Here is a 25,918-nt window from a genome sequence, read left to right on the forward strand (position 1 = left end):
AAACCGCTGAGACCCCAACGCCCCGGAGCCGCTTCCTTTCCGCCGCGTCCGCCGTCGGAAGAGGGCCCGGCCCGGCGCGGAGGGGCCGGCGGTGACCCGCGTGCGGGCCCGGCGCCCCCCCCCCCCGGCGGCCTCCGTCCCCCGAAGGCCGGGCCGGCAGCGGCGCGGGGCGGCGGGGACCCTCCCGGCGGCACCGGGAGAAGCGCTCGGCGCCCGCCCGGTGGAGGGCTGCGGTCCCGGGTCCGAGTTCTCCGCGCGCGAAGCCAGTTCGTTCTCATCGGAGCCGCGGGCGAAGGGAGGCTGCGCCCGGGCCAAACTCCGAGCGGCCCGGGTCCGAGGCGGCGCCTCCCGCCGGCCGGTCCGCCCAGCCCGCCGCGCGGGGGGCGGGGGGCCAGTGGGACGGTACAGGGACGAGCCAGACAGGCCCTCCGGCTCCGGTTTGAGTCCTTGGTTTCCACCGTCGCCGCGGGGTTTTGGGGTTGGGGTTGGGGGGCCTTCCTCCTGCAGAGAAAGCGCGAGTGGGTTTGGGGAGGGAGCTTCCTGTGCTCCTGGTGCGACCTCACATCCCCCCTCCTCCGTTCATCCTCACGTCCAACCCCTTTCCTCTGCCCCGCCCCCCTCCCCCCCTTTCCTCTGCCCCGCCCCCCTCCCCCGGAGGGACTGGGGAGCAGGCGGCCCCTCTGGGCATTTGGAGGCGCTTTTCCAAACGCCTTTGGGGAACCACGGACGGGAGGGGGGGGGGCAGCAGCTGTGGGAGGGCTGGCCCGGCCCAGAGCCAGAGCGAGGCCGGCCTGCTCCTCTGCTGCCAGGTGCCCGCTGAGCCCGCTGAGCCTCCCTCCCTCCCAGGTCCTGCAGCGCCGGGACCTGCAGCCGGGCGGGCTGGGGCTGGGGCCAGGGACTGGAGATGGGGTCTCAGGAGTGTGGACAGAGGCAGCCAAGATGCCCAGCCCTGGGTCTGGGAGCTGGCGGGGCAGCGAGGCCTGGGGCAGGGGGGAGGGAGGAAGGGGGCGGGGGGATGGGGAGCCTGGGTCAGGGGGGAGGGAGGACCTGGGTGGGGGGAGGGAGGGAGGGGGCGGGGGAACCTGGGGCAGGGCCGCCTGCTCAGCACTAAGGCCCATCGCGGCCTCTGGCAGGGCTGCCCCTGGCACTGGGCCCTGTGCTCCACCAGGTCCAGCCAGAATCCACACCCGACCTCCCAGCACCACCCACCCGCACCCACCACCACCCACCCGCCTCCGGAGGGAGGTCCTCTGGTCGCCATATCAGGTTGAGGCCCTTCTCTCTTCCTGCCCCGCGGAGGGAGGGCCCGGCCGGCCCGTGCCAGAGGAGGCGGACAGTAACCAGCAGGGAGCGAGCCAGGGTCTGGGTGGAGGAGGGTCTGGGCAGGAGGAGGGCTGGGGATCAGGGGCCGGGGCTGAGACAGAGCAGAGGGGGTGCCCTGAGCGCAGCCTGAGGACCTCCAGTCCCAGGAGCCGCCCCTGCAGGTCAGGCCCGATGGGTGGGAGGGGAGGCTGAGGGGCCAGGCGTCCACAGGAGGGGGACAGCTCCCCGCGGGGTCCCGGAGGGGAGGGAGCTGCGGGGAGGGAGGGGGCCGGGGAGGGGCTAGGGGACCACTGTGGAGCCCTCAGGTGGGGGCGGGCAGTGGGTGGGGTCACTAGACCACTTTAGGGGAGTTTGGCTAAAAGAGGAGGTAGCCAGGCCAGCGTGGCTCAGTGGATAGAGCGTCGGGCTGCGTGTGGACTGAAGGGTCCGGGGTTCAATCCCCGTCAAGGGCACGTGCCCAAGTTGCAGGCTCCAGCCCCGGTGGAGGGCGTAGGAGGCAGCCCACCAACGATTCTCACCACTGATGTTTCTCTCTTCCTCTCTGAAATCAACAAAACGTATTAAAAAATAAAAATAAAAAAAAGCAGAGCAGGTAGAGGGGCCTGGGGGGCCTGGGGTGGGAGGGGGTCTCAGGAGCCCTCCCCTGCCCCCAGCGGGGCTCCCCCGAACTCCACCCCCCTCTCCCCACCCCCCCTCCCACCCGCAGAGCAGCGGAGCCTCCCTGGCTCAGGGGCCATCACTGGGGAGGTGGCGGGTGGGGACCGACCCCCTCCCTCCCTCCCTCCCCCCTCCCTCCCTCCCCTGGGCACCACAGGGTGGCTGCTACCACCAGCAGCCAGCTCGGGCCCGGCACTCAGCGGCCAACAACCCCCCTTGGCCCGCCCTCTGCCTCATGCCCGCTGGGTGCCACCTGGGCCAGAGCCGCCAGGAGGGGACAGGCCCACTGACCACTGGGTGCCGTGTCCCTCCCTCCCATCGCGGTCCCCGTGGCCCCCCCAGTCACACGCACACACACACTCATGCACACTTACGCACACTCACACGCACACTAATACACTAACACACACGCACACTAACACATATGCACGCACACTAACGCACGCGCGCGCACACAGGCATACACACACACGCACACGCACACTCACGCACACACACCCCCCGGGCTGAGGCCTCTCGGCTCCCAGCTTTCCCTGGGGACCAGGCGGCAGGGCCGGGGGGGCTGCAGGCAGTGGAGGGCGTTAGGCAGGTACACCGGTGCCGCTGCCCCCCCTTCTCCCCATGAGGCGCGATGGCGGTAAGCATCTTCCGAGCTCATTGCCCGCTGCCCGCTGACGGCCGTCGCGGTAATGAGGCCGCAGAGTGTGTCCCGCTCCACTGCCCCCGGGGGCCTCCCAGCCCAGGTGGCTCTGCCCGCGCCCGGCACCGGCCCCAGCCCCCAGCCCAGCGGCCGGCATGGGGTGCCCCGGGCTGGCCCGGCCGCGGCCGTGGAGGCAGGTCCCAGGGCCATGGCCTCCCTCCCAGCAGCGCCCACAGCGGACACGCAGCCCTGACGGGCGCACACCGGGACAGAGCCCCCCCCGCCCCCCGGGAGCCTCGTCACAGGCCCGCAGGGCAGCCGCCCGGCAGCCACCCGGCCCCTCTGGCCAGGGAGCTGCGCCCGGACCCTGGCCGCCCCCCATTGCCGCCCTCCCCTCCCCCGAGCTCTCTCCCAGGTCCCGGCAGCACCGGCCTGGCCAGGGGCAGAGGCCCGGCGGCCTCCAGCAGTGCCGGCCGCCTGGGCGCCTAGTGCCAGGCTGGGAGGGGTCAGAGGTCAGGCCGGGTCTCAGGAGACACAGGAACCCAGAGTCCACGGGCTCTCTCTTGAGGACGCTGTCCCCGGGGCCTACACCCTGCCCTGCCCTCCCCAACACCAGGGCTTCCTTCAGACTCACGGGGCACCTGCCGTTCGAGTCTGTCACCCCACCTCCATCACCTCCTCCACCATCACCTCCACCACCACCATCACCTCCATCTCCTCCACCATCACCTCCTCCACCATCACCTCCACCATCATCATCACCTCCTCCACCATCACCTCCACCACCACCATCACCTCCACCACCTCCACCACCTCCACCTCCTCCACCATCACCTCCACCACCACCATCACCTCCTCCACCTCCTCCACCACCACCTCCACCACCACCATCACCTCCATCTCCTCCACCTCCACCACCTCCTCCACCATCACCTCCTCCACCTCCTCCACCATCACCTCCTCCACCTCCTCCACCATCACCTTCACCACCTCCTCCACCACCACCTCCATCACCTCCACCATCACCATCACCTCCATCACCTCCTCCACCATCACCTCCACCACCATCATCACCTCCTCCACCACCACCTCCACCACCACCATCACCTCCATCTCCTCCACCATCACCATCACCTCCATCTCCTCCACCTCCTCCACCACCTCCTTCACCTCCTCCACCATCACCTCCACCACCATCACTTCCTCCATCTCCTCCACCTCCTCCACCATCACCTCCACCACCATCACCACCTCCTCCATCTCCTCCACCTCCTCCACCATCACCTCCACCACCACCATCACCTCCTCCATCTCCTTCACCTCCTCCACCATCACCTCCACCACCACCTCCACCTCCTCCACCTCCTCCACCATCACCATCACCTCCATCTCCTCCACCTCCTCCACCACCTCCTTCACCTCCTCCACCATCACCTCCACCACCATCACCACCTCCTCCATCTCCTCCACCTCCTCCACCATCACCTCCACCACCATCACTTCCTCCATCTCCTCCACCTCCTCCACCATCACCTCCACCACCACCATCACCTCCACCACCTCCTCCACCTCCTCCACCATCACCTCCACCACCTCCTCCACCTCCTCCACCACCACCACCACCATCACCTCCACCACCTCCACCTCCTCCACCATCACCTCCACCACCACCATCACCTCCACCACCTCCACCACCATCACCTCCTCCACCTCCTCCACCATCACCTCCACCACCTCCTCCACCTCCTCCACCATCACCTCCACCTCCTCCACCATCACCTCCACCTCCTTCACCATCACCTCCACCACTACCATCACCTCCTCCATCTCCTCCACCTCCTCCACCATCACCTCCACCTCCACCACCACCTCCTCCATCACCTCCACCTCCACCATCACCACTTCCATCACCACCACCATCACCTCCACCACCATCATCACCATCATCACCTCCCCCACCTCCACCACCACCTCCACCTCCATCACCTCCACCTGCACCACCACCATCACCTCCCCCACCTCCACCATCCCTCACCTCCATCACCTACACCACCACCATCTCCTCCACCATCACCACCTCCACCATCACCTCCACCTCTACCACCACCTCCACCACCATCACCATCATCACCCCGTGAATTTCTAAGGAACACAAGAGCCAAACTGGCTGTTTTTGCCCGGGAGCAGTGAACGGGGAGGTGTCTGGGCTGGGTGTTCTGGGAGGCCTGTGCCCGGCCCCGGGTGGGGGTCAGGAGAGGGGGTGGTGGGCTGAACAGCGTGACCAGACAGGTGTGGGGGTGGGTGTCACGCACTCCAGTCCCCGTGAGCGTGGCCTCCAGGGAGGGCCCGCCCACCGCCCACCGCCCACCGCCCACCGCCCACCGCCCACCGCCCACCGCCCACCGCCCACCGCCCACCGCCGGGAAACCAGCTCAGCCTCGGAAGGTGGCCCAGAGGGGGCTCACTCGGGGGCTGGGGAGGCGGGCGGAGGGTGGGGGAGCGCCCCAGGCGGAGGGCCCCCCCCTCTGTTCACCCTGAACCCCACCCGCTGCCGCGACCAGGTCTCTTCATCTCTTCACTTGTCTTTTCTGGTCAATAAACCTCGCTGGGGGGCTGGGAGTGGGCTGAGAGCCCCCCTCCCGGCTGTAATTAAGCGCGTGCAGCCTAATTAATTGAGTGGTCAGGATGCTAATTAGCGGCTCGATGGAGGCTGGAGGAGGGTGAAGGGCAACCTTGGCAGTGAGCGCGGCTCTCCGGGGGCCGCTCCCTCTGCCCGGCCCTGCCCTGCCCCCTGGGCTGCGCCACACCCAGCACCCCCACCTCTGGCACCTCCGGCCTCTGCCTCCCCCCCCCCCGCGCCCCTGCCTCTGCCCCCCCCCCCGTGCCCCGGCCGGCCCCGTGCCCCGGCCGGCCCCCGGCCCCGCTGTCCTCTCTGACCACCTGACACGCGGCTCTGGCCGCCTGCACCCCTGGCCTCGCTGCCCGAAGGCCGCCGTGGCCCGTGGCCGTGGCCGTGGCCCGTGGCTGTGGCAGTGGCCGTGGGCGTCTGCGGCAGAGCCCACTCCTTCCTGGGACTCCTGTCTGGAGCCTCTGGCCAGGCCCTGGCGTCCTGGCCACCTGTGACCCCGGGCTCCCCGCCCCGGCTTCCCCTCCCCCACCCCACACAGCCACCGGCGAGGGCACCTGGCCACGGGGCTGCCAGGCCGGGCTCTCTCCTCCCGCCCGCCCTCAGGTCCCGGTGTCGGCTGGGGGGTGGGAAGGGGAGGCTGGGGTGTGGGTGGAGGGAGGTGTGGATCCGTCCAGCCCACAATCCCTGAGCTGCACCCCAGCCAGGCCTCCCCACCCCAGGAGGCAGGCTCTGAGGACCGCCTCTTGTTTCCGGAAGGAGCCCCTGGGAGGAGAGGAGAGGCCCCCCCACCTCAGTTTCCTCATCTGTAAAGTGGGCGCGGATGACACCTTCCCTGGCGGGGAGGCCGGATCGATGGACCTGGGATGCAGGAGGCCGGGGCCCTGCATGAACTTGGCCCAAGGGCCGGCCCAGACCTCTAGGTTGGCTTTGGGCCCCACACGGAGGTCAGCAACACCCCCCCCCCCCTCCCCAGCCACCTGCCCACTCCCGGGAGGAGGGGACAGGACGCAGGGAGGGTGAGGGGCTCAAGGGATGGGGCCTGGTGATCCTGGGAGCAGTCGAACGGGGGTGTCAGATGGCATGGCCTGGGGGGGACCCTCGCCACCCAGAAAGCATCTGGAGAGGCTGGGGACCCACCGGGAGAGACGCGGGGCGGGGGGCCTCGGGAGCCGGGGGGACAGTGGCCGGGCCGCCTCCTGCCTCTGAAATGGCCCTGTGACCTGCGGCCAGTCCCTCCCAGGCCAGGCCCTCGGGGCACAGGCCCTCCCGCCCCCACGGGGCAGCGCCCCCGCCCCCACGCGGGCAGCGCCCCGCCCCCACGCTGGCAGCGCCCCGCCCCCACGCGGGCAGTGCCCATGGACTGGAGCCCGGGGTTGGGGTTGGGTTTCAGGCCTCCGTCTGCGCATGAATAATGCAGCTGCCGAGATTGGAAGGTGACCTCAGGGGTTCCCCCAGAGCCGGCCCTGCCATCCCACACGGGGTTCCCTGCTGGCTGGCCCTGCCCAGCCTCTGCTGTGCTGGTGGGGGCACCCAGGGCGGGGGGATGGCGCCCAGGGTGGGGGGAGGGCTCCCAGGGCGGGGGGAGGGCGCCCAGGGCGGGGGGAGGGCTCCCAGGGCGGGGGGAGGGCGCCCAGGGCGGGGGGAGGGCGCCCAGGGCGAGGGGAGGGCTCCCAGAGCGGGGGGGGGGCGCCCAGGGTGAGGGGAGGGCTCCCAGGGCGAGGGGAGGGCTCCCAGGGCGAGGGGAGGGCTCCCAGAGCGGGGGGGGGGGCGCCCAGGGTGAGGGGAGGGCGCCCAGAGCGGGGGGGGGGCGCCCAGGGTGAGGGGAGGGCGCCCAGGGTGAGAGGAGGGCTCCCAGAGTGAGGGGAGGGCTCCCAGAGCGGGGGGAGGGCGCCCAGGGTGAGGGGAGGGCTCCCAGAGCGGGGGGAGGGCTCCCAGAGCGGGGGGGGGGCGCCTAGGGTGAGGGGAGGGCTCCCAGGGTGAGGGGAGGGCGCCCAGGGCGAGGGGAGGGCTCCCAGGGCGGGGGGAGGGCGCCCAGGGTGAGGGGAGGGCTCCCAGGGTGAGGGGAGGGCTCCCAGGGTGAGGGGAGGGCTCCCAGAGCGGGGGGAGGGCAGCTGGGGGGGTGAGGGGGCAGCGGGGGCACCTGTGAGATGAGACACAGGGACGGGCTGCCTCCGACGGGGCCCGGGGTGGAGCCTGCAGCCGAGGCTCCTGTCCGGACCAGAGTCGAACCTGGCCCTCCTGTCCCGGACGTCGCTCTGTCCGAGGAGCACACGGCGGCTCCACAGGTCTCCCTGTGACCCCCTCACCCTGAACCCCGTCCGTCCATCTGACCGAGCTCCGCAGAGTGCGGCCCGGAGCCGGGGCCAGGCTGCCGGCTCCCCCCCAGCCAGGGCGTGGGTGCGGGGGGCAGTCCCCCTGCTGCCCCCGGGGGCGGACATGGGCCACCTCTGCGGGAGGCCCCTCCCTCCAGGGCCCGGAGCCCGGGCCGGGCTGGCACCCCCCTGAGAGCCCAAATGTCCGCGGCCCCAGGCCCGCCGGGCAGGCGGCCCCCCGGCTGCCCCCTCGCTCAGGCAGGGAGGCCGCCCGCCCTGCCAGCCCGGGTCCCGCCGGCCGCTCTGTACCCCCCCACCCGGCGCCCCTCCGGGCGGGCTGTGGGGCGTCGCTGAGCAGCCGGCCTGGCTCCCCGGAGCTCTGGCTGGGGAGCCGCTTCCTGGACACACGTTCTCGGGGGGAGGGGCCCACGGGGCTGCCCTGGTGCAGGAGCTGCAGACGCCGGGTCCTTGGACAGGGACGTGGGCAGACAGGAAGCAGCTGTCACCCCCTGATGGGCAGTGACCAATGGGGGTGCCAGGAGCTTCCGATCTGTCCGGGGCCGGGGCAGGCAGTTCCGGCAGCGGAGGGGGGTCAGCCCGGGGCCGGGACCCACAGGACAGCGCGGTGCCCCCCGGTCTGTGGAGGCTGCGGGCCTGTGGGCGGGAGGGGAGAGGAGGGCGGGAGGGCGGCTGCTCGCTCGCTTGCTCAGTAGCTCGGGGAGCTGAGCTCAGCGCCTCTGACCAGGGCCTCAGGGACCATTAACCCTCCGGGCGCCGGAGACCGGTACTCACCGCTCCGCGCCCTCCGCCGCCCTCACGGCCCCCTGGGTCCCCGGAGACCCGAACTCACCGCTCCGCCCCCTCCGCCGCCCTCACGGCCCCCTGGGTCCCCGGAGACCCGAACTCACCGCTCCGCCCCCTCCGCCGCCCTCACGGCCCCCTGGGTCCCCGGAGACCCGAACTCACCGCTCCGCCCCCTCCGCCGCCCTCACGGCCCCCTGGGTCCCCGGAGACCCGAACTCACCGCTCCGCCCCCTCCGCCGCCCTCACGGCCCCCTGGGTCCCCGGAGACCCGAACTCACCGCTCTGCCCCCTCCGCCGCCCTCACGGCCCCCCGGATCCCGGCTGCTCCCAACCACCGCGGCCCTGGGCCCCACCGGAGCCTCCGACCCTGGCGCCAGCTCGGCTGTGGTTGGGGTGATCCTGGGGGGCCAGGCCGGCTGGTCAGCGACGCCCGCACAGCGAGGGGCCTGGGCAGACCCGAGGCGCTGGGGGGGGGGGGCAGTACAGCCAGCGTGACCCCGGGCTGGGCTGGCCTGAGCATGGGGTGCGCGTGGAGGGGCGCGGGGGGGCGCGGGGGTTTGGAATCTGGCAGCTTTGGCATGCTCGCACATGGTGTTTTGTGGAAGAGCCACATTCAAGGGGCCAAAGAGCCACATGTGGCTCGCGAGCCAGTTTGCCGACCACAGGGCTAGGTAGGGTTCAGACTAGGTTTAGGGCCAGAGTTATGGTTAGGGTTAGAGTTAAGGTTAGGGATAGGATTAGGGTTAGTGTTAGGATTTGGTTTCGGAGTAGGGTTATGGTTAGGATTTGGGTTAGGGATAGGGGTAGAGGTAGGGGTAGGGATAGGATTAGGGTTAGGGTTACGGTTAGGGCTAAGGGTAGGGGTAGGGGTAGGATTCATGTGTAGAACTGTTGCAGGAGGGAAGAGGCGGTGTACGGTGTTCCTGGGCGGGTCCGGGAAGCCCCGTTTCTGGCTGAAGAAGTTGGAACTGGGGGCTTGATCAGACATCGGTGTGTGGTTTGGTGAGTGATGGCATTTCTGACTCTGCAGGGCTTTTCCCTGTGCACTGGCGGCTCCTGTGTCCACTGGCCTTGACTCGGGACTAGAGATCCCATTCTGTCTGTTCTGCAGTCCGGCGGGCGCGGGCGGGGCAGCTGGGGGGGGGCTGGGGGGGTGGGGGGAGGCTGGAGGCGGGGCGGCTGGGGATGGGGAGGCTGGGAGGGAGGCTGGGTGGGGTGGGGGGAGGCTGGGGGCGGGGTGGCTGGGGACGGGGAGGCTGGGAGGGAGGCTGGGGTGCCGTGGGGGTAGGCTGGGGGCGGGGAGACGGGGTGTGGTGGGGGTGGGGGGTTGGGGGAGAGGCTGGGAGGGAGGCTGGGGTGTGGTGGGGGTAGGCTGGGGGCGGGGTGGCTGGGGGTGGGGAGGCTGGGGGCGGGGAGGCTAGGGGTGTGGGCTGGGGGGAGGCTGGGGTGGGGTGGGGGCAGGTGTCGGTCTCAGAGGTAAGCACCGGGTAATGAATGGCCGGGCCGGTGCGGACGGGCTGTGGAGCCGCCAGGCCGGCTGCAGCATTATGAAGCTAATGGATTTTTGAAGCCAGATTGATTTTTCATTAATTTGGTAAAAATCTTTTCCTCTCCCTATAATTCTGTCTTAAAACGCTCCCCCTGACAGCTCGATAAGTCACTCCGGCCTAATGCACGTCTGGCTCGTCCACAGGGCGGGGGGCCCTCGGCCAGGTAAAGGGGCCCTCGGCCAGGCCCCCAGGGGCCCTCAGTCAGCCGCTGGGAACAGCCCAGGCCCAGGCCCAGGCCCCGGGAGCGGAGCAGCTGAGGCTGGGGACTCGGTGCCAGCCCAGGCCTCCGGGCCAGCCTGCTCCCACAGCTCCGGCCTTGGTCTTGGGGTGTCCCCGCACCCAGACCAGAGGGCCCTGGCCCTGGCCCGCACGCCCACCCCACCCTCCAGAGGCCTCAGGCCCAGAGCCAGCCCACAGCTCCAGCCCCCACCTCTGAGGGGACGGCCCTGGGCGGGGGAGGGGGAGGGGGGACACAGTGACCCCTCCCTCCGCCCCCCGCAGCTCCTCCTCCTCTCCCTCTGCCCCCTGGACATGGCTCAGCCCCCTGCCCCGTTCCAGGCATTTCTCCTCGAGAGCCCCCTCCCAGGCTTTTCTGGGGTCTCCAGACTGCCCCCACCAGGGGCCCCCCGGACGATGCACGGAGGCTCTGGGATGGGGGAGGGGGCAGAGGGGCAGAAGGGGCAGCCTCCGGCCAGACAACCTGAGCCCCCGGCCCAGCCACGTGCCTGGCATCCAGGGCGGGCAGCCTGCCCACTGGGCACTGCTCTCGGCCGCCGGCTGAGCCCACCATCCTCCAGCCCAAGGCCCTGCCGGTTACGTCCGTCCTACAGAGGGACAGGGGCCGGCTGCCGCCCCGGGGGAGGCCCTATCGGCGTCACCTGGCTCCGGGCAGCCTGCTTGCCTCTGGCCCCCGCCAGGCCTCTCCTGTGGGGTAATCCGGGAGGACCTCACCCCGTTCTCACGTGTAAAAACCCTTTTTCTTTCTTTTTAAAAAGATGTTTTATTGATTTCTTACAGAGGAAGAGGGGAATAGCGTTGGAAGCATCCATGGGAAACATCGATCACACCCACTGGGGAGATGCCCACAACCACCGTACACGCCCTTGACCGGAGTCGAACCCCAACCCTTTCAGTCCACAGCCGACCCTCTATCCACCGAGCCAAGCAGTCAGGGCCCCTTTTTCTTTTTTCATGAAATATATTTTTATTGATTTCAGAGAGGGAGAGAGGGAGAAGCATAGAAACATCAATGATGAGAATCACTGACCAGCTGCCCCCTGCACTCCCATCACACCCACAACCCGGCAGGTGCCCTGACCTCCGGGTTCGGGTGGGACCTCCACCCCTGAGCCCGCGGCCGGACTGGAGACCTTTCCGAACAGGGACGGTCACAGGTTCCCGGGCCGAACCTCCGGGCCCCCATTGAGCCCCCCCTCTGGCCTCACCCGGCGGGCTGCCCAGCAGGCCTCGCCTTCCCTCCTGGGCGCCCCACCTCGGGGTCCCGGGCCTGCGGGGGGCAGAGGAGGTGGCTGCAGCTTTGGGCGTCTCCCCCTCGGACCGGCCGGGGACCCCAGCGCCCGCTCCTGCGGGTCCAGCCGGGGCGGGCACTGGGCAGGGGTTTGGAGGGGCCGGGGGCGAGGGGTGGGAGCCTGGAGGAGGGGGCCCTGGGCGGGGCAGGGGGAGGCTGGGGAGGGACCTTCCAGGTGCGCCCCGCTCCGGGGCCTCCTCCGCGGCCCCCGCCAGCCCCGGTCCCCCGCGCCAGGCCGGCTGCTGACCCAGCGGAACGGTCGCTCCTCCGCTTCCTGTCGGCGGAGCAGAAAGGCGGCTCCGGGCTCGGGACCCACCTGCGGGCCGCCCGGCCCCCTGCCCCCAGCCCGGCCCCCTGCCCCCGGCCCCGCCCGCAGCCCGGCCCCCTGCCACCGCCCGGCCCCCTGCCCCCAGCCCGGCCTCCTGCCCCCGGCCCCGCCCGCAGCCCGGCCCCCTGCCACCGCCCGGCCCCCTGCCCCCAGCCCGGCCTCCTGCCCCCGGCCCCGCCCGCAGCCCGGCCCCCTGCCACCGCCCGGCCCCCAGCCCGGCCTCCTGCCCCCGGCCCCGCCCCCCGGCCCGGCCCCCTGCCCTCAGCCCGGCCCCCTGCCCTCAGCCCGGCCCCCTGCCGCCAGCCCGGCCCCCAGCCCCCGGCCCCGCCCGCAGCCCGGCCCCCTGCCCTCAGCCCGGCCCCCTGCCCCCGCCCGGCCCCCTGCCCCCGGCCCCGCCCGCAGCCCGGCCCCCAGCCCGGCGGGAGCGGACACGGCGCGGGCCGGACAGGGGCTGAGCCCACGGGCGGCCTGTCCGGGAGGCGCCGGCGGGACCGCGGGGGCGGGGGAGCCGGGAGGGGGGCTCCCCGGTGCAGAGCGGACCCTGCGGGGCTCCCTCTCCGCTTTGTCACCAAACCGATCCCCGCGGGGGTGCCCTGGGCCGGTCCGCTGAGGCCTCCTCCCCGGGGCGGGCGGGTCCCCGGACACACGGAACCCCGGCCGCCCCCGCCCCGCCGGGACCGGGACCCGGACCCGGACAACAGCACCGAGGCGGGAGGGTGGCGGGCGCGCTGGGGGCACAGGCCGCTCCCGATGGGAACCCACAGCCGGGAGGGGGGAGGGAGGAGGGGGAATTGAGGAGGAGGGAGGGGGAGGGGGGAGGAGGGAGGAGGGAGGGGGGAGGAGGGAGGAGGGAGGAGGGAGGAGGGGGGGAAGGAGGGGGAAGAGGGGCGGGATCCGCCCCTGCAGATCCCGCATCCGCGCAGGAGCGGGCGGCGGCTGCCCCCTGGTGGCCACAGCGATCCCTGACTAGCAGGCCCCCAACCCCAACCTGCCCGGGGGACAGCCCCCCCCCCTTTTAAATCCTCACCCCAGGACGTGTGTGTGTGTGTGTGTGTGTGTGTGTGTGCGCGTGTGTGTGTTTAACTGACTTTTAGAGGAAGAGAAAGAGGGAAACATCAATATGAGAAAGGACTGGTGCTGAGGTGTCCCAACCAGGGATCAAACCCACAGCCCCTAGGTGTGTGCCTGGGGATCAAACTGGCAACCTTTTGCTGCACTGAGGGCTCCCCAACCAGCTGAGCCCCCTCCATCCTCAGCCGGCCAGCCACTGGCCTCCCCCTGGACGGAGGCCCCCTGAGGCCCTCCCTCTAAATGCAAGGGAAGCCCGGCCGGTGTGGCTCAGTGACTGCATCAGCCGTGAAGCAGGAGGCCCGTCCGACCCGTCAGGGCCACTCGGGGCAGGTGAGGGAGCTGAGGACTCCGTCTGAGGAGGGGTGAGCGCGGGAGGGGCGGGCGGGGCACCCCTCGGTGAGAAGGCCTCAGGGCAGGCTCCTGGCCCCCACATGCCCAGCAGGGGACACAGCAGGCCCGCCCGCCCCAGGGAAGACAGGGCGATGGAGCCTGGGGGCCAGGGAGGCGAGCCTGGTGTGGCTGAGGTGCCTGGCAGGTGTGCTGGGCCCAGGGTGGACCCCGCCCTGAGGGACATGGGCAGAGCGGGGCCTGGGGGGTGGCAGGAGGGAGAGGCCGGCTGGGGCCTGGGAGGCCACCATGGGGGAGTGAGGACCTGGCTGCAGGGACCCACTGCTGACCCCCACCCGGTGGCTCCTTCAGCTCAAGGACAGCGGCAGACCCCCCCCCCCCAGCAGCCCCCTCAGCCCGGCCGGCGAGTGGGCAGCCCGTCCCCACGGCTGACATCTCATCTGACACCGTCTTTAATGGCAGTGGGCACGGCGGGCAGCAAACCGGCTGGAAGGTCCTCCGGGGCCGGAGGGCAGGAAGGGGAGCCGCCCCTCAGCCCCTGGGGCAGCAGGGGAGGGCGGAGCAGCTCAGGGCTGGGGGGGCCGGGGACAGCCGCCCGCCCGGCCTGCCCCTCTTGGCCTTGCGGCTCCAGCCGAGCAGGGGCCTGGGGCTGGCTCTCGGGGCCGCAGGCTCCCAGCTACGCTCCTGGTTCCGCAGAAGCCCCCGCAGTGCCGGCCGGCGGTCCCCCTGCGGCCGAGAAGGCACAGGGTCAGCAGCCGGGCAGAGGGGTGTGGGGGGCATGGAGGGGGGGGGCACGGAGGGGGGGGGGCACGGAGGGGGGGGCGGGGGGAGGGGGGTATGGGGGCAGGGGAGGGGGGTTGGGGCAGGGAGGGGGTGTGTGGGGCAGGGAGGGGGGTGGGGCAGGAGGGGGTGTGTGGGGGCACGGAGGGGGGTGGGGCAGGGGGGGTGGGGCAGGGAGGGGGGTGGACACGGAGGGGGGTGGGGGCAACGGAGGGGTGGGCAGGGGAGGGGGGGGGGGGCAGGGAGGGGGTGTGTGGGGCACGGAGGGGGGTGGGGCAGGGGGGTGGGGCAGGGAGGGGGGGGGACACGGAGGGGGGTGTGGGGCACAGAGGGGGGTGTGGGGCACAGAGTGGGGGGTGGGGCACGGAGGGGGGTGTGGGTCATGCTGGCCCCGGGCAGGGGGCTCACCGTGCCCGGGGGCTCGGCGCCGGGCAGCAGGGAGGCCACCTGCAGGCTCACGCCCTCGGCGCCCACGCCCTTGAGCCGCGCCACCACCTCCGCGTGCTTCCACCAGCGGCTCGGCTGCCCGTCCACCGACACGATGTAGTCGCCCTCCCGGAGGCCGGCCGCCTGTGGGGAGGGCACTCGGTCCGGCCCGGCACCCACCCCTCCTCCCAGCCTGTGCTCCCCGCACCCCTCCCCCCCAGCACCCCCCTTCCCCCCTTCCCCCTCCCCTTCCCCCGCACCCCCTTCTCCCTCCCACACCCCTCCCCCCTCCTCCCGCACGCCCCCGCACCCCCTTCCCCCTCCCCTTCCCCCCCGCACCCCCTTCTCCCTCCCACACCCCTCCCCCCTCCCCACGCACGCCCCCGCACCCCCTTCCCCCCTCCCCTTCCCCCGCACCCCCTTCGCCCTCCACACCCCTCCCCCCCTCCCCACGCACGCCCCCCGCACCCCCTTCCCCCTCCCCTTCCCCCTCACCCCCTTCTCCCTCCCACACCCCCTCCCCCCGCACCCCCGCACCCCTCCCCTCCCCCCCGCACCCCTCTCTCCTCCCCCCCCCGCACCCCCCTTACCGCAGCGCGGCCCCCGGGGTTCACGGCCGCGATGAGCACGGGCGCGTCGCCCCGCAGCGTGAAGCCGAAGCCGCCCTCCCCGCGGGCCAGGTGCACGGGGCCCAGCAGCCGCCAGCGGTTCCGGGCTGAGAACACGGACGGCGGCCCCTGGGGGGCCCGGGTCAGGCCGGGCCGGCGCCCCCCGCCCCCCGCCATCCGGGCAGGACCAGGGGTGCGGGCCCGGGCTCACCAGCCGGTGGAAGATGTCCGCTACCTTCACCCGCGAGAAGCTGGGGGCCCGCGCCTCCGGCCGCCGGTGCGTCCGGGCTGAAGGGACGAGGGGCTGAGTCCGCGGCTCCGGCCGGGACACGTCCCTCCCGCCGCCCGGGCCTGGCTGCACCCCCGGCCGGAGGAGCCGGCGGTTCCACCCGGTACCGGAGCCGCCCGGCCGGGGCTTTGTCTCCGGGCAGCCAGGGGGAGGGGGGCAGCCAGGGGGAGGGGGCAGCCAGGGGGAGGGGGGCAGCCAGGGGAGGGGGGCAGCCAGGGGGAGGGGGGCAGCCAGGGGGAGGGGGCAGCCAGGGGGAGGGGGGCAGCCAGGGGGAGGGGGCAGCCAGGGGGAGGGGGGCAGCCAGGGGGAGGGGGCAGCCAGGGGGAGGGGGGCAGCCAGGGGGAAGGGGGCAGCCAGGGGGAGGGGTGCAGCCAGGGGGAGGGGGCAGCCAGGGGGAGGGGGCAGCCAGGGGGAGGGGGCAGCCAGGGGGAGGGGGGCAGAGCAGCGGCAGGGGGGTGTCCCCGGCGCCCGCTCCTCCGCCTCCCAGCAGCTGCCGGGGGCCCGCCCCCCCCCCCACCGGCACCCCTTCCACCCCCACCCCCACCCCCCCCACCGGCACCCCCCCCACCCCCCCCCACCTAGGACACCCCCCCACGCCGCTGCTCACGCGGGATGTCGGGGGCCTCGGGGGCCTCGAAGAAGTCGTCCTCCAGGTCCAGCGCCGAGTACTGGGCCAGCGAGCGCCGCAGCGCCTGGGCCAGCACCGCCTGCAGCGGGTCCACGCGGCGCAGGGCGCGGCCCACGGCGTGCAGCCGCAGCGCCGCCTCCTGGCCCAGGATGGCGCGCCGCAGGTGGGCCTTGCCTGCGGGCCGCACAGCCCATCGCACGGCGCCCTGCGAGCCCCCAAACCCCGTCCCCCCAAACCCCCGGCCCCCGCGAGCCTCCAAACCCCCGCCCTGCGGGGTCCCCCTCCCTCCCCTCCCCTCCCCGCCCGCACCCAGAGGCACAGGGAGCCGCCCGTTGCCCCCCTCACCCAGCTTCCTGCGCTCCTCCGGCTCCCGCGGCAGCGCCAGGGCGGGGCGCTGGGGCTCAGGGCGGTCCGGGGGCTCCGGGTGGACCTCCTGCTCCCGCACCGGGAGCTCCGCCTCGGCCGCTGGGGTCAGAGCGGGCCGTGAGCCCCGACACTGAGGCCCCCCTCCCGCATGCACAGCCCCCCCCCGCACACACGCACGCACAGCCCCCCCGCACGCACAGCCCCCCCGCACGCACACACGCACGCACAGCCCCCCCGCACGCACACACGCACGCACAGCCCCCCCGCACGCACACACGCACGCACCGCCCCCCCCCCCCGCACGCACCGCGGGGCGGGCACTCACGGGCGCCGCCGCACAGGACCGTGGCCGCGTGGACGTGCGCCAGGGCGCGGAAGTGCTCGGCCTTGACCATCACCAGCGCGCTCCAGGCGAACGGCACGTAGTCGCGGACGGGCGGCTGCGCCATGGCCCGGCGCACCTGCTCGTACTCGGCCGCCACCTGCCAGGCCCGGGGCAGGACTGAGCCCGGCCAGGCCCGGACAGATCCCCGCAGCCTCAGCCGCCCCCACCTGGGGCCAGCCTCACCGGACGGCCCCCGCGGGTTCCAGCCTGGGCCTGTGCCCAGTCCTGTTCTGGTCAGTGCCTCCCGGAGCTGGACTGGGGGTGGGCTGGGGTCTCCCGGGGACAGGGTGCGTCCTCACCTGGGCGGCCTCCTGCGCCAGCCGCAGCTGGGCCGGGCAGTCGTGGGGGGCGGCGGGCGCCGGGAGCGAGAGCCCCTCGAAGACGCACTCCTGGGCCTGGGCGGCCATGAGCTGCTCCAGCACGCGCAGCGAGGCGGGGCTCATGTCGGGGCTCGGCGCCTGCGAGAACTTCTCCCGCAGGAGGCTGAAGGCGCCTGCGGAGGGTGCTCACAGCGCGGGGCAGGTGCCCGCACCCCAGCCCGGCCCGCACACCGGCACCGGCTCCGCCCCTCCCGCGGGGTCCGCCCCGCCCTCACCTGCCGCCCTCCTGGAAGGCCTCGGCCGCCCGGCCGGCGCCCCCGGGGCAGGAGCGGTCCTGGCGCGCCCCGATCTGCGTGTGCAGCGCCCCGATGTTGAAGAGCACGCTGCCCTTCTCGAAGGCCAGCGACCGCTGCTGGGCGGGGACCCCCGTGAGCGAGTCGTACCTGCGGGAGGGTCAGGGGTGGGGTTCCGAGGCAAAGCCCGGGAGACGGGACGGGTGCGGGCGGGAGGCCCTACCAGTGGAACAGCAGCCCCAGGCCCCGGGCCGGGCTGAGGAAGCGGGCGTCCAGCAGGCAGAGCTGGTTGTAGTAGGCCATGAGCAGCTCCAGGCCGGCCTCGCTGCGGCTGGGCGTCCGCACGGCCTGCGGGGGGGGGGGGGGGGCGCTGTGACCCCCTCCGGCCATCCCCACGCTCCCACCGCGCGCCGCCCGGCCAGCCCAGCCCGGGGAGCAGCCGTCTGGAGCGCAGGGGGCCTCACATTCGCCCCAGGAGCCCAGGTCCGTGAGGGAGAGGCAGGCCCCTGGGGAGGGACGGGCGGGGCAGCCCTTCCCTGAGGGCCGGGGCCGGGTTTGGGCGCTGGCAGGCGTGGGAGCCACACTGAGCCGACCCCCCTGCCCCTGGGGCTGGTCCACAGCGAGCCCCGTCCTGCTGCCGGGACGGAGCCCGGGGAACCAGGGCGAGCGGACCACCTGCCGCAGGTCGGCCAGCTCCCGGATCTCCGCCTCGTAGGTGGCGCCGTCCTCTCCGAAGCGCTCCGAGATCAGCTCCTGGGGGGAGGGGCGCTGGTCTTCCCCCGAGTCTCCCGGCCCCACGGGGGGGAACCCCGCCCCAGGCCCTCCTGGCCACCCTCCCACCCTCGGGCCCAGAGACTCGGCGGGTGCTAACCCCTGGGTGGCAGGGCCCGCCGGGCAGTGGCCAGCGGGACAGGAGGCAGTGGGACCCTCGGAGGGAGAGTGGGGCCCCGGGGCTCCGGGCAGGAGGACAGCTTCTCCAGAGCCTCCCAGGCAGGACCCCGAGCTGGAGAGGGGATCCCCAGGCCGGACGCTGCCCTCGGCCTGTTTCCCGTCCATCCAGTGAGACGGCCGGACCAGGGAGCCGCCAGGACCCCGCCCGCCCGCACTCACCCTCAGGGCTGCTGACCAGTCCAGCTCCTGTGTCTCCTTCAGCCCCAGGGGGATCAGCGGGACAGCGACGCCTCCACTGGAACCAGAGGGGCGCGCCCTGAGGCTGCCGGTGCGCCCCGGCCACGGAGGCCCCCACACACCTCCCCCACTCCGAGCAGCCTGCACACCCACACATGCCACACCACGCAGGGCTGCCCGGGGCATGTGCCTCCCACACTGCATGCACACACACACACACACACACACACACACGCACGCACACACGCACGCACACCCGTGTCCACCCCCACGCGTGCTCGCACCTCCCGGGCCCATCGGCGTCGGCGTCTGTGCCACAGTCCAGCTCCTCCAGCTCCTCCTTCAGCAGCTGCAGGCTGGAGTTGACGTAGCTCAGCTCCTGGGCCACGGTCTCCCTGACGCGGCTGTTGCTGGTGGCTCTGGAGGGCCGGGCGGGGGTGAAGCCAGCTCGGGGTGGGCCTCAGGCCCGGGCCCCGCGGGAGCCTCGCCCCCCCCCCCGAGTCCCCTGGGGGCAGCAGCGGGGTCCAGGCCACGAGGCGGCCCCCTCCCCCGAGTCGCCCGTGGCATGTGCGGGTCTTGGCTGTCCCACGGCCTCCAGGGCGCCCCTCCCCTGCTCCCCTGCCTCCCCCGGCCCAGGCCGTGCCCACTGCCGACCCTCGAACCCACTTCCCAGGGCGGGTTGACCTCAGTGCCGCATCTGGTGCCCAGAGGGGCGAGGTCCCTGGAAGGCCCGGCCCGCGGCCGCTGCCCAGGCCTGTGCCCACCTGTACAGGTTCTCGGCGCCCGCCCGCATGCGGAGCTCCTTGCTGATCTGCTGGTGGACGCGGGCCCTGCGGCTCTGCAGCCCGCCTCGCTGCGCCTGCGCCAGGGGGTCGCCGCCCTGCACGGGGCCACGGTCACAGGCTCAGCATGCCGCCCGCCTGGCATGGAGCCTGGGCTCGGTGATGCCAGAGGAGGGCGGGGGCCAGCAGCAGCGTGCGGGGGCTCTGGTCTCGGCCCAGCCTGGACCCACCTCTGGGAGCCAGAAGCTCCCCACGCAGCCCCCCAACACAGCTGTCCAGCGCCGTCGGCGGGAGGGGAGCCAGGACGGTGACCGAGGCCTGGCGCTGGCTCTCGGGCCTCCCCTCCGAGCGGCGAGGCCCCTGCGCCTGAGGCTCTGCCGGGCTCCGCCTCTCGGCCGCGCAGGGCCCGGTGACGAGCGTTCCCCGTCCAAAGCCCTCGGGGGGAGCGGGCGGAGAACGGAGAAGCAGCCCCCTCACACCCCTGCCTCAGCCCTGGCCCTGGCCCTGGCCCTACCCTAACCCCAACCCCTAACCCCTAACCCTACCCTACCCTACCGGAGGGGCTGGCGCTCGCTGCCGGAAGCTCTGGGCTGCGGCCCCAGCAGCCAGGAGGAAACAGGGGCGGAGGGGTGAGGGAACAGCGGAGGACAGTTATGTCAGCACAGGCCGCCTGGAACAAACAGCAGGGCCCCCCCCCCCAGGCTCCCCACCCAGGTTCCCAGGGAGCAGCCCTCAGGCCTGGCGGACCAGCTTCCCCTCTGAGCCCTGGGTTTTGCCCCGATGCCCAGCCTCCCCCACCTCAGGGAACCCCGCCCTCCTTGGTCTCACCTGGACACCCCAAGGAGGGGGGCCCAGCATCCCACCCCCACCTCTGCCATCCCCCAACCCAGCTGCCAGGCCACGGCGGCTGCAGCCACGCCCATGCCAGGTGGACCCAGGCCCAGGCCCCTCAGGCTGCGGGGGACCCCCGCCCTCCCCCACAGGCTCTCTGAGGCTCACTGGGCCTTCAGATGGCCCCACTCCCAGGCCCTGCTAACTGGGCCGCTGCTCCTCACTGGGCCCTTCCTGGTGCTGGGAGTCCCCACAGGACACAGGGCCCGGGACCCACTGGCACCCGCTCTCAGCACTGGGGGCGGAGACACCCACACTGGAGCATCCTCTGGGCTCCAGGACCGGCCTTCCCCCAGCCCGGCAGAGGGGCAGGTGAGACCTCCAGGGAGTGACATTCCCCCAGCCCGGCAGAGGGGCAGGTGAGACCTCCAGGGAGTGACATTCCCCCAGCCCGGCAGAGGGGCAGGTGAGACCTCCAGGGAGTGACATTCCCCCAGCCCGGCAGAGGGGCAGGGAGTGAGAGCCACGAGGCAACAGGAGTGTCTGAGGGTGTGCGGGGCACCATCCAGGCTGCGGCACCCAGCTCCACCCCCGCTCCCAGGCCACCGCCACCCACCCCACCCAGCTCCCACCCAGCTCCCAGCCCAGGCCTCCTGGGGCGCAGCCGGGAGAGCAGGCTGGGAAGTTCCAGCGCCTTCCCGCGGTGCCGGGGGCAGAGCGCCCTCGGGGACACCGGTGCGAGCAGCCTCCCCGGCATTCCACGGGCAGCGCGTGCCAGGGCGGCGGGAAGCGGGTCACGAAGGGCAGTGCCCAGGCTCGGCCGCCCAGGGTGCTCCCCCACAGCTGCGCGCACCGCAGCTCCGGGGAGGGGCGCCCTCCGGGGTCCGGTCCAGCACGTGGCTGGTGACCCGGCCCATGTCCCACCAGACCCCCCTTCGCCCCGGAGGGCCCGGCCGCACAGAGCTGGACGCGCGGAGGGCGCGCCGGGCAGCCGGGAGGGCAGCCCTGGAGCCGGCCCCAGCCCGCAGCGCCGGGCGGGAGGGCCTCGCGGGCGGGGTGCAGGGAAGGGACGGGAGGACGCCGCCGCCCGCGAGGCTCCCAGCCGTTTCCTGTCCCCGCGAGGCTGCACCCCACGCCGGGGCCGGGCCGGGCCGGGCCGGGGGCTGTAGGAAGGTACCCCGAGCCCGGCCGTCCCCGACCGGACCGCACCTGCCGACCAGGGACCCGGGACGCGGAGCTGGGATGGCGCCCTCCGCTCCCCGGCCCCCCGGGAGGGGCCTCCGCCTCCTTCCGCACTTGATCCCCACCGGCCAGGGCGGAGCCGGCGCAGGCCATTGCCGCGGGGTCCGCGCCTCAGTTTCCCCCTTGCCTTTCGGGACGCGCGGGGTGCGGGTGGCGGCCGCCGGGAGTCTGGCTCCCATCGCGCGGGACAGGGAGCCGCGCCGCGGACCCAGCCGCGCGCCCCCCGCTCCGGCGCCCTCCTCCCGGCGCCCCGCCCCGGGCGCCCACCTTGCGGCCGCCGTCGGCCGCCTGCAGCCGGGGCTCTCCTCGCCGGCGCCCGGGCCGCCCGGCCTCTCCTCCGGGACCATCGCCGCCGCCGCTCGGGCCGCGCCCGCCTGGAAGCCGAGGCCGCGCAGGGCGCTCCCAGGCCGCGCCGGGTCCGCACGGTCGGCTCCCCGGTGGCGGCCCCGCGGACGGGAGGGGCGTGGCGGCCCGCGCCGAGCGTGCGAAACTTTCCGCTGCCCAATCGGATCGGCGGCGGCCCCGACGGACAGCAGCCTCGGCCAACCAGAGAGCGAAGGAGGTGGCCCCGGGCGCTCAGGCTCCGCCCGCCCACCCGCGGAGTCCTGGGGGAATGCGGTCGCCCTGGCAACCGCCCGGCCCGACGCCGAGCTCGGCCGCGGGGCGCGCAGTGCGCGTGCGCGGGCGGCGCGGAGCGAGCGGAGAAGTTGGAGGAAAAAGGAAAAGTAAAAAAACAGTGAAACCCTCGCCGCTCCCGGCCCCACCCTCGGCCGCCTCCCGCGGCTCCCTCCCGGCGCGGGTTTCTGCCGTCCTCGGCGGCGGGGCCTCGGGGCTGGTCCACCGGTGCCCGGGGGGTTAACGGTTCTGGAGGTTTGCGAGGCCGCTTCCTCCCGGCCGCTCCGGGGGTGAGCGCCGCAGGTCCGGCCCCCAGGACCTGCCCCAGAGCCCCTGCAGCTCCACAACCCGCTTCGCAGCTGACTGAACCGCCCGTGTCCGGCTTGTGCGCCAGAACCTGCGCCCGCCGGCCCCCCCCCTCCCCCGAGTTCCCGGGGCCTCGGGAGCCGCTCGGCTCCGGTGGGTCCGCCCCACCAGGAACACACCTTTGTGGCGCCGGAACCCCGGAGCCGAGCCGAGGCTAATCTGTTATCAGGTTCCCTCTAAGGTTCCGCCCCGGGGGCCGGGCGCTGAGCCTGCGGCGCCCGCACAGGGTCTCCTTCCTCCCGGCTGAGCCTGTGGCTGGCCCCGCCCGGCGCCGCAGGCACAGGAGCAGCGGCCCGAGGCCGAGAAATCCGACCGTGTTGCCGGCTGAGCGCGCTCCTCAGCGCCATAGCGAGGCACCCAGCTGTCCCGGGGCCGGGCCCACGGGGGCGGGGGCGGGGGCGGGTGTGTGTGTGTGTGTGTGTGTGTGTGTGTGTGAATCTTGTTGGTCGGATGTGGATGCGATGCCCAGTCGTCAGCTCCCATCAGCTCCCGGAGCCACGCAGGCGGCGCAGGGAGGGAGCTGCTGAGCGGGTCTGAGAATTGGGCCCTTCCCAGCAGAGGGTCGCAGGGGACCAGTGGGCCATAAAGAACAGCCACTTAGAAGTGAAAAGATATTTCTAAATGAGGTCTGAGTTAAAAGAAAATTAAAAGACAAAATAGTACAACACCTAAAAAGTAACTAGAAAGTAAATAGCATCCTTTAGCCTTTTGTAATACGTAACACCGTATATAAACTAGAGGCCCGTGCACGGAATTCCTTCACAGGTCGGGACCCTAGGCCTGGTGAGCCATCAGGCCCCATCTGTGGGGCCACCAGCAGGGCGATCAGGGTGCCTGCTGGCACCTGCCTTGACAGGCCTGGAGCCTGCAGGCTGGGGCAGCTCCTGCCTTGAGTGCCTGCCCCCTGGTGGTCAGTGGGTGTCATAGCAACCGGTCGTTCCACCAGTCATTCTGCTGTTCGGTCAACTTGCACATTAGGCTCTTATTATATAGGATAATATATACATTATAACTAACAATATATGAACAATATTATGTATGTATGGAATAAACATAAAATTCGTAAAATTAGGTGAGTTTGTTGTGTATATATATATCCTATAATAAAAAGCTAAGATGCAAATGGTTCTCACACCCTTGCTCTGGGGCTGGGGACCTGAGGCTGCACCCCGCCGCCCTGCAGGGCTTGATGGGGGAGGGGCCGGCTGGGTCTGAGTCACGTGATTTTGAGGTGTGCATGGGTGGGCGGGGACTTGACTCTGGGCCCGTGGTGAGCCCCAGACTCCGATAGGAGGGGGATCTTCATATACATTTTACTAATTTTCTTTCATCTCTGACTCTTCTATCCTAGAGAAAGGGCAAATAGCAGTATTAAAGTATTTCCTCTAATTAGTTCCCTTTTAATGTGCACGAGTTCTGTGCACCGGGCCACTAGTATATATAATAAATTAACCAAATCGAAAGAAAGCAGAGGAAATTACTAACGATTAAAAGCTGCACCAGTCACGCAGCAACAAGCCGAGTGAAAGGAAAACAAGGCAGTGAGCCCCAGAGGCTCGAGCGGGAAGCGATGGCCTGAGCGACGCCTCTGCCGCTCGCAGCTGGCATGTGACGTGGTGGCTGGCCGGGAGGGACCGGCGTAAACGGAGAATAAATAACCGCGAGGCAGGAGGAGGTGCAGTGATCCTAACCGATGGCAGTGATGGCCGCGGTCAGCCGGCGGCCGGCCGGCGGGAGGACCCTGGAACTGTTTGTAAACAGTCAACGCTTCTGTGATGGGAGAACCCGTCGTCACGGGAAACCGCCTGGAGACGCGTTAATCCTGGTCGGGGTGGGGACAGAGGGGGCATCTGTTCTTATCTGAGGGCGATAGGACAGGGGGCGCGGGGGCAGGGGGACGGGCGCAGCACAGAGCCTGCTTGGCAGTGGCCAGCTGGTGTGGCTCGGTGGCCAGAGCGCCAGCCTGTGGACTGAAGGGTCCTGGGTTCGATTCCGGTCGAGGACACGCACCTGGGTTACAGGCTCCCGGCCCTGGTCGGGCGGGTGCTGGAGGCAACCAATGGCCCTGTTTCTCTCACATCGATGTTTCCGTCTCTCCCTCTCCCTTCCCCTCTCTCTAAAAATCAACGGAGAAATACCTTTGTGTGAGGAGTAATCAAAAATAAAATTATTTACAAAATATGAAGCTACTTGGACATGAAGAGACTGCAGCTCTGTCCGGCGCCCGGGGACGGCAGGAGGGGCTGGAGCCTCGGTGCTCAGCGCTGTGCACCCCGCAGCCGGCCGCACCGCCCAGACCTGAGGGGCGGACTGCCCGGCCCCGGCGACCAGGGCTCCCACCTCTGTGCGTCCCCAGGGGCCAGGGAGGCAGGCCTGGGGGGGGGCAGAGGGAGGGGGGGCACTCTGGGCGGAGCTGGCGGAGGCTGCGGCAGAGCCTGGTGGGGTGCGGAAAAAGGGCTGCTTTGATGGGGATCACGTGTGGAACGCCCACATGGGGCGCTCTGCTCTGGGGGAGCAAAGAGCTGGCGGTGGCCTGGTTGTGGGGCCAGAGGAAGGCCGGGCGGGTGGGGCGCTGCCTGTAAGCGCTACAGACATCTGACTGCGGGGACAGAGGGGGAGGGACGGACTCAGTTGGGGGAGCAGTGGGGGTGGGGGGGCAGTGGGCACACGCCCCTGGGTGCTGGTGACCCCAGAAGCAAGGCGCCCTTGAGTGTGGCCCCAGAGGGAGGCTGGAGGCCCGGGAGGGAGGCTGGAGGCCCGGGAGGGAGGCTGGAGGCCCGGGAGGGGAGGCTGGAGGCCTGGGAGGGAGGCTGGAGGCCCGGGAGGGAGGCTGGAGGCCCCAGGGGAGGCTGGAGGCCCGGGGGGGGAGGCTGGAGGCCCGGGAGGGAGGCTGGAGGCCCGGGAGGGGAGGCTGGAGGCCTGGGAGGGAGGCTGGAGGCCTGGGAGGGGGAATGGGAGATGGGGGACTGAGGCCCGGGCGGGGCTCCCTGGTGGGCAGGGGTGAGGGGCCTGGGTGAGTAGGCGTCCTGCCAGCGTAGCGGGCGGCCCGTCTGTGGGAGACTCGGCCTGAGGGCTCTCACTGAGGAGCGGGGTGGGGTGGGGGGACACACTGAGCTCATGAGGGGGACGCTGCCATCACCCCAGCCGGCCAGGCAGCGGCCCCTGAACCCCCGGGAGGATCTGTCGTCGGGAAAAGGCTGTTCACTCCTCCGGCAGCCGCTCCGTCCACGCGTGACTCCCTTTCAGTCTCGGGCGAGCGGAGGGGCCGGTGTCGGGGTCTAAGGGGCGGGTGATGGGTGGCCTCCCGGGCCCCCCCCCCGGGGCCCGAACCCCCGCAGGTGCAGCAGGCCGGGCCCTGACCGCGGTGTGCGGTCTGATTCCCAGCGGCGCCCGCCTCCTCCGGACTATGGACGGACCTTCTAGGGGAAATGGTTTCCTTAAACGTGTCTTTATTGGTGTCAGAGAGGGAGAGACATCCGTGAGGAGAGAATCTCGGACCGGCTGCCTCCTGCAGGCCTCACACAGGGACGGAGCCGCAGCCGGCTGTGCCCCGACCGGGAATGGAACCGTGACCACCCGGGTCATGGGGTGAGGCCGGGGCGAGGGTGGAGTGTGTGCTGGCATAGGAAGCCCGCGGGCCGGGTCTGTGGCCCCCGGGGGCGGGTCAGA

At 71.8% G+C, this 25,918-nt stretch overlaps 2 protein-coding genes across 2 annotated transcripts; one reads left to right on the forward strand and one right to left on the reverse strand.

Moving 5' to 3' along the window:
* Positions 1-2,611: 2,611 nt before the first annotated feature.
* On the forward strand, positions 2,612-4,726 carry LOC123652327 (basic proline-rich protein-like; the record flags this gene model as incomplete). The annotated part of the gene is given in 4 exon segments (XM_045581584.1): positions 2,612-2,666; positions 2,934-3,018; positions 3,279-4,641; positions 4,643-4,726. Coding segments are annotated over 4 exon segments (1,587 nt in total), but the record flags the coding sequence as incomplete, so codon positions are not given.
* An 8,590-nt stretch (positions 4,727-13,316) lies between these two features.
* On the reverse strand, positions 13,317-21,725 carry RHPN1 (rhophilin Rho GTPase binding protein 1). The gene is given in 16 exon segments (XM_036437481.2): positions 13,317-13,916; positions 14,379-14,540; positions 14,987-15,133; positions 15,216-15,292; positions 15,901-16,095; positions 16,267-16,386; positions 16,613-16,769; positions 16,972-17,177; positions 17,275-17,435; positions 17,509-17,633; positions 17,961-18,038; positions 18,396-18,471; positions 18,698-18,832; positions 19,178-19,293; positions 21,536-21,567; positions 21,570-21,725. Coding segments are annotated over 16 exon segments (2,028 nt in total). The 5' UTR covers positions 21,616-21,725; the 3' UTR covers positions 13,317-13,721.
* Positions 21,726-25,918: the final 4,193 nt, after the last annotated feature.

This window comes from Pipistrellus kuhlii, unplaced genomic scaffold, assembly GCF_014108245.1.
Source record: "Pipistrellus kuhlii isolate mPipKuh1 unplaced genomic scaffold, mPipKuh1.p scaffold_m20_p_14, whole genome shotgun sequence".
NCBI classification, from domain to species: Eukaryota; Metazoa; Chordata; class Mammalia; order Chiroptera; family Vespertilionidae; genus Pipistrellus; species Pipistrellus kuhlii.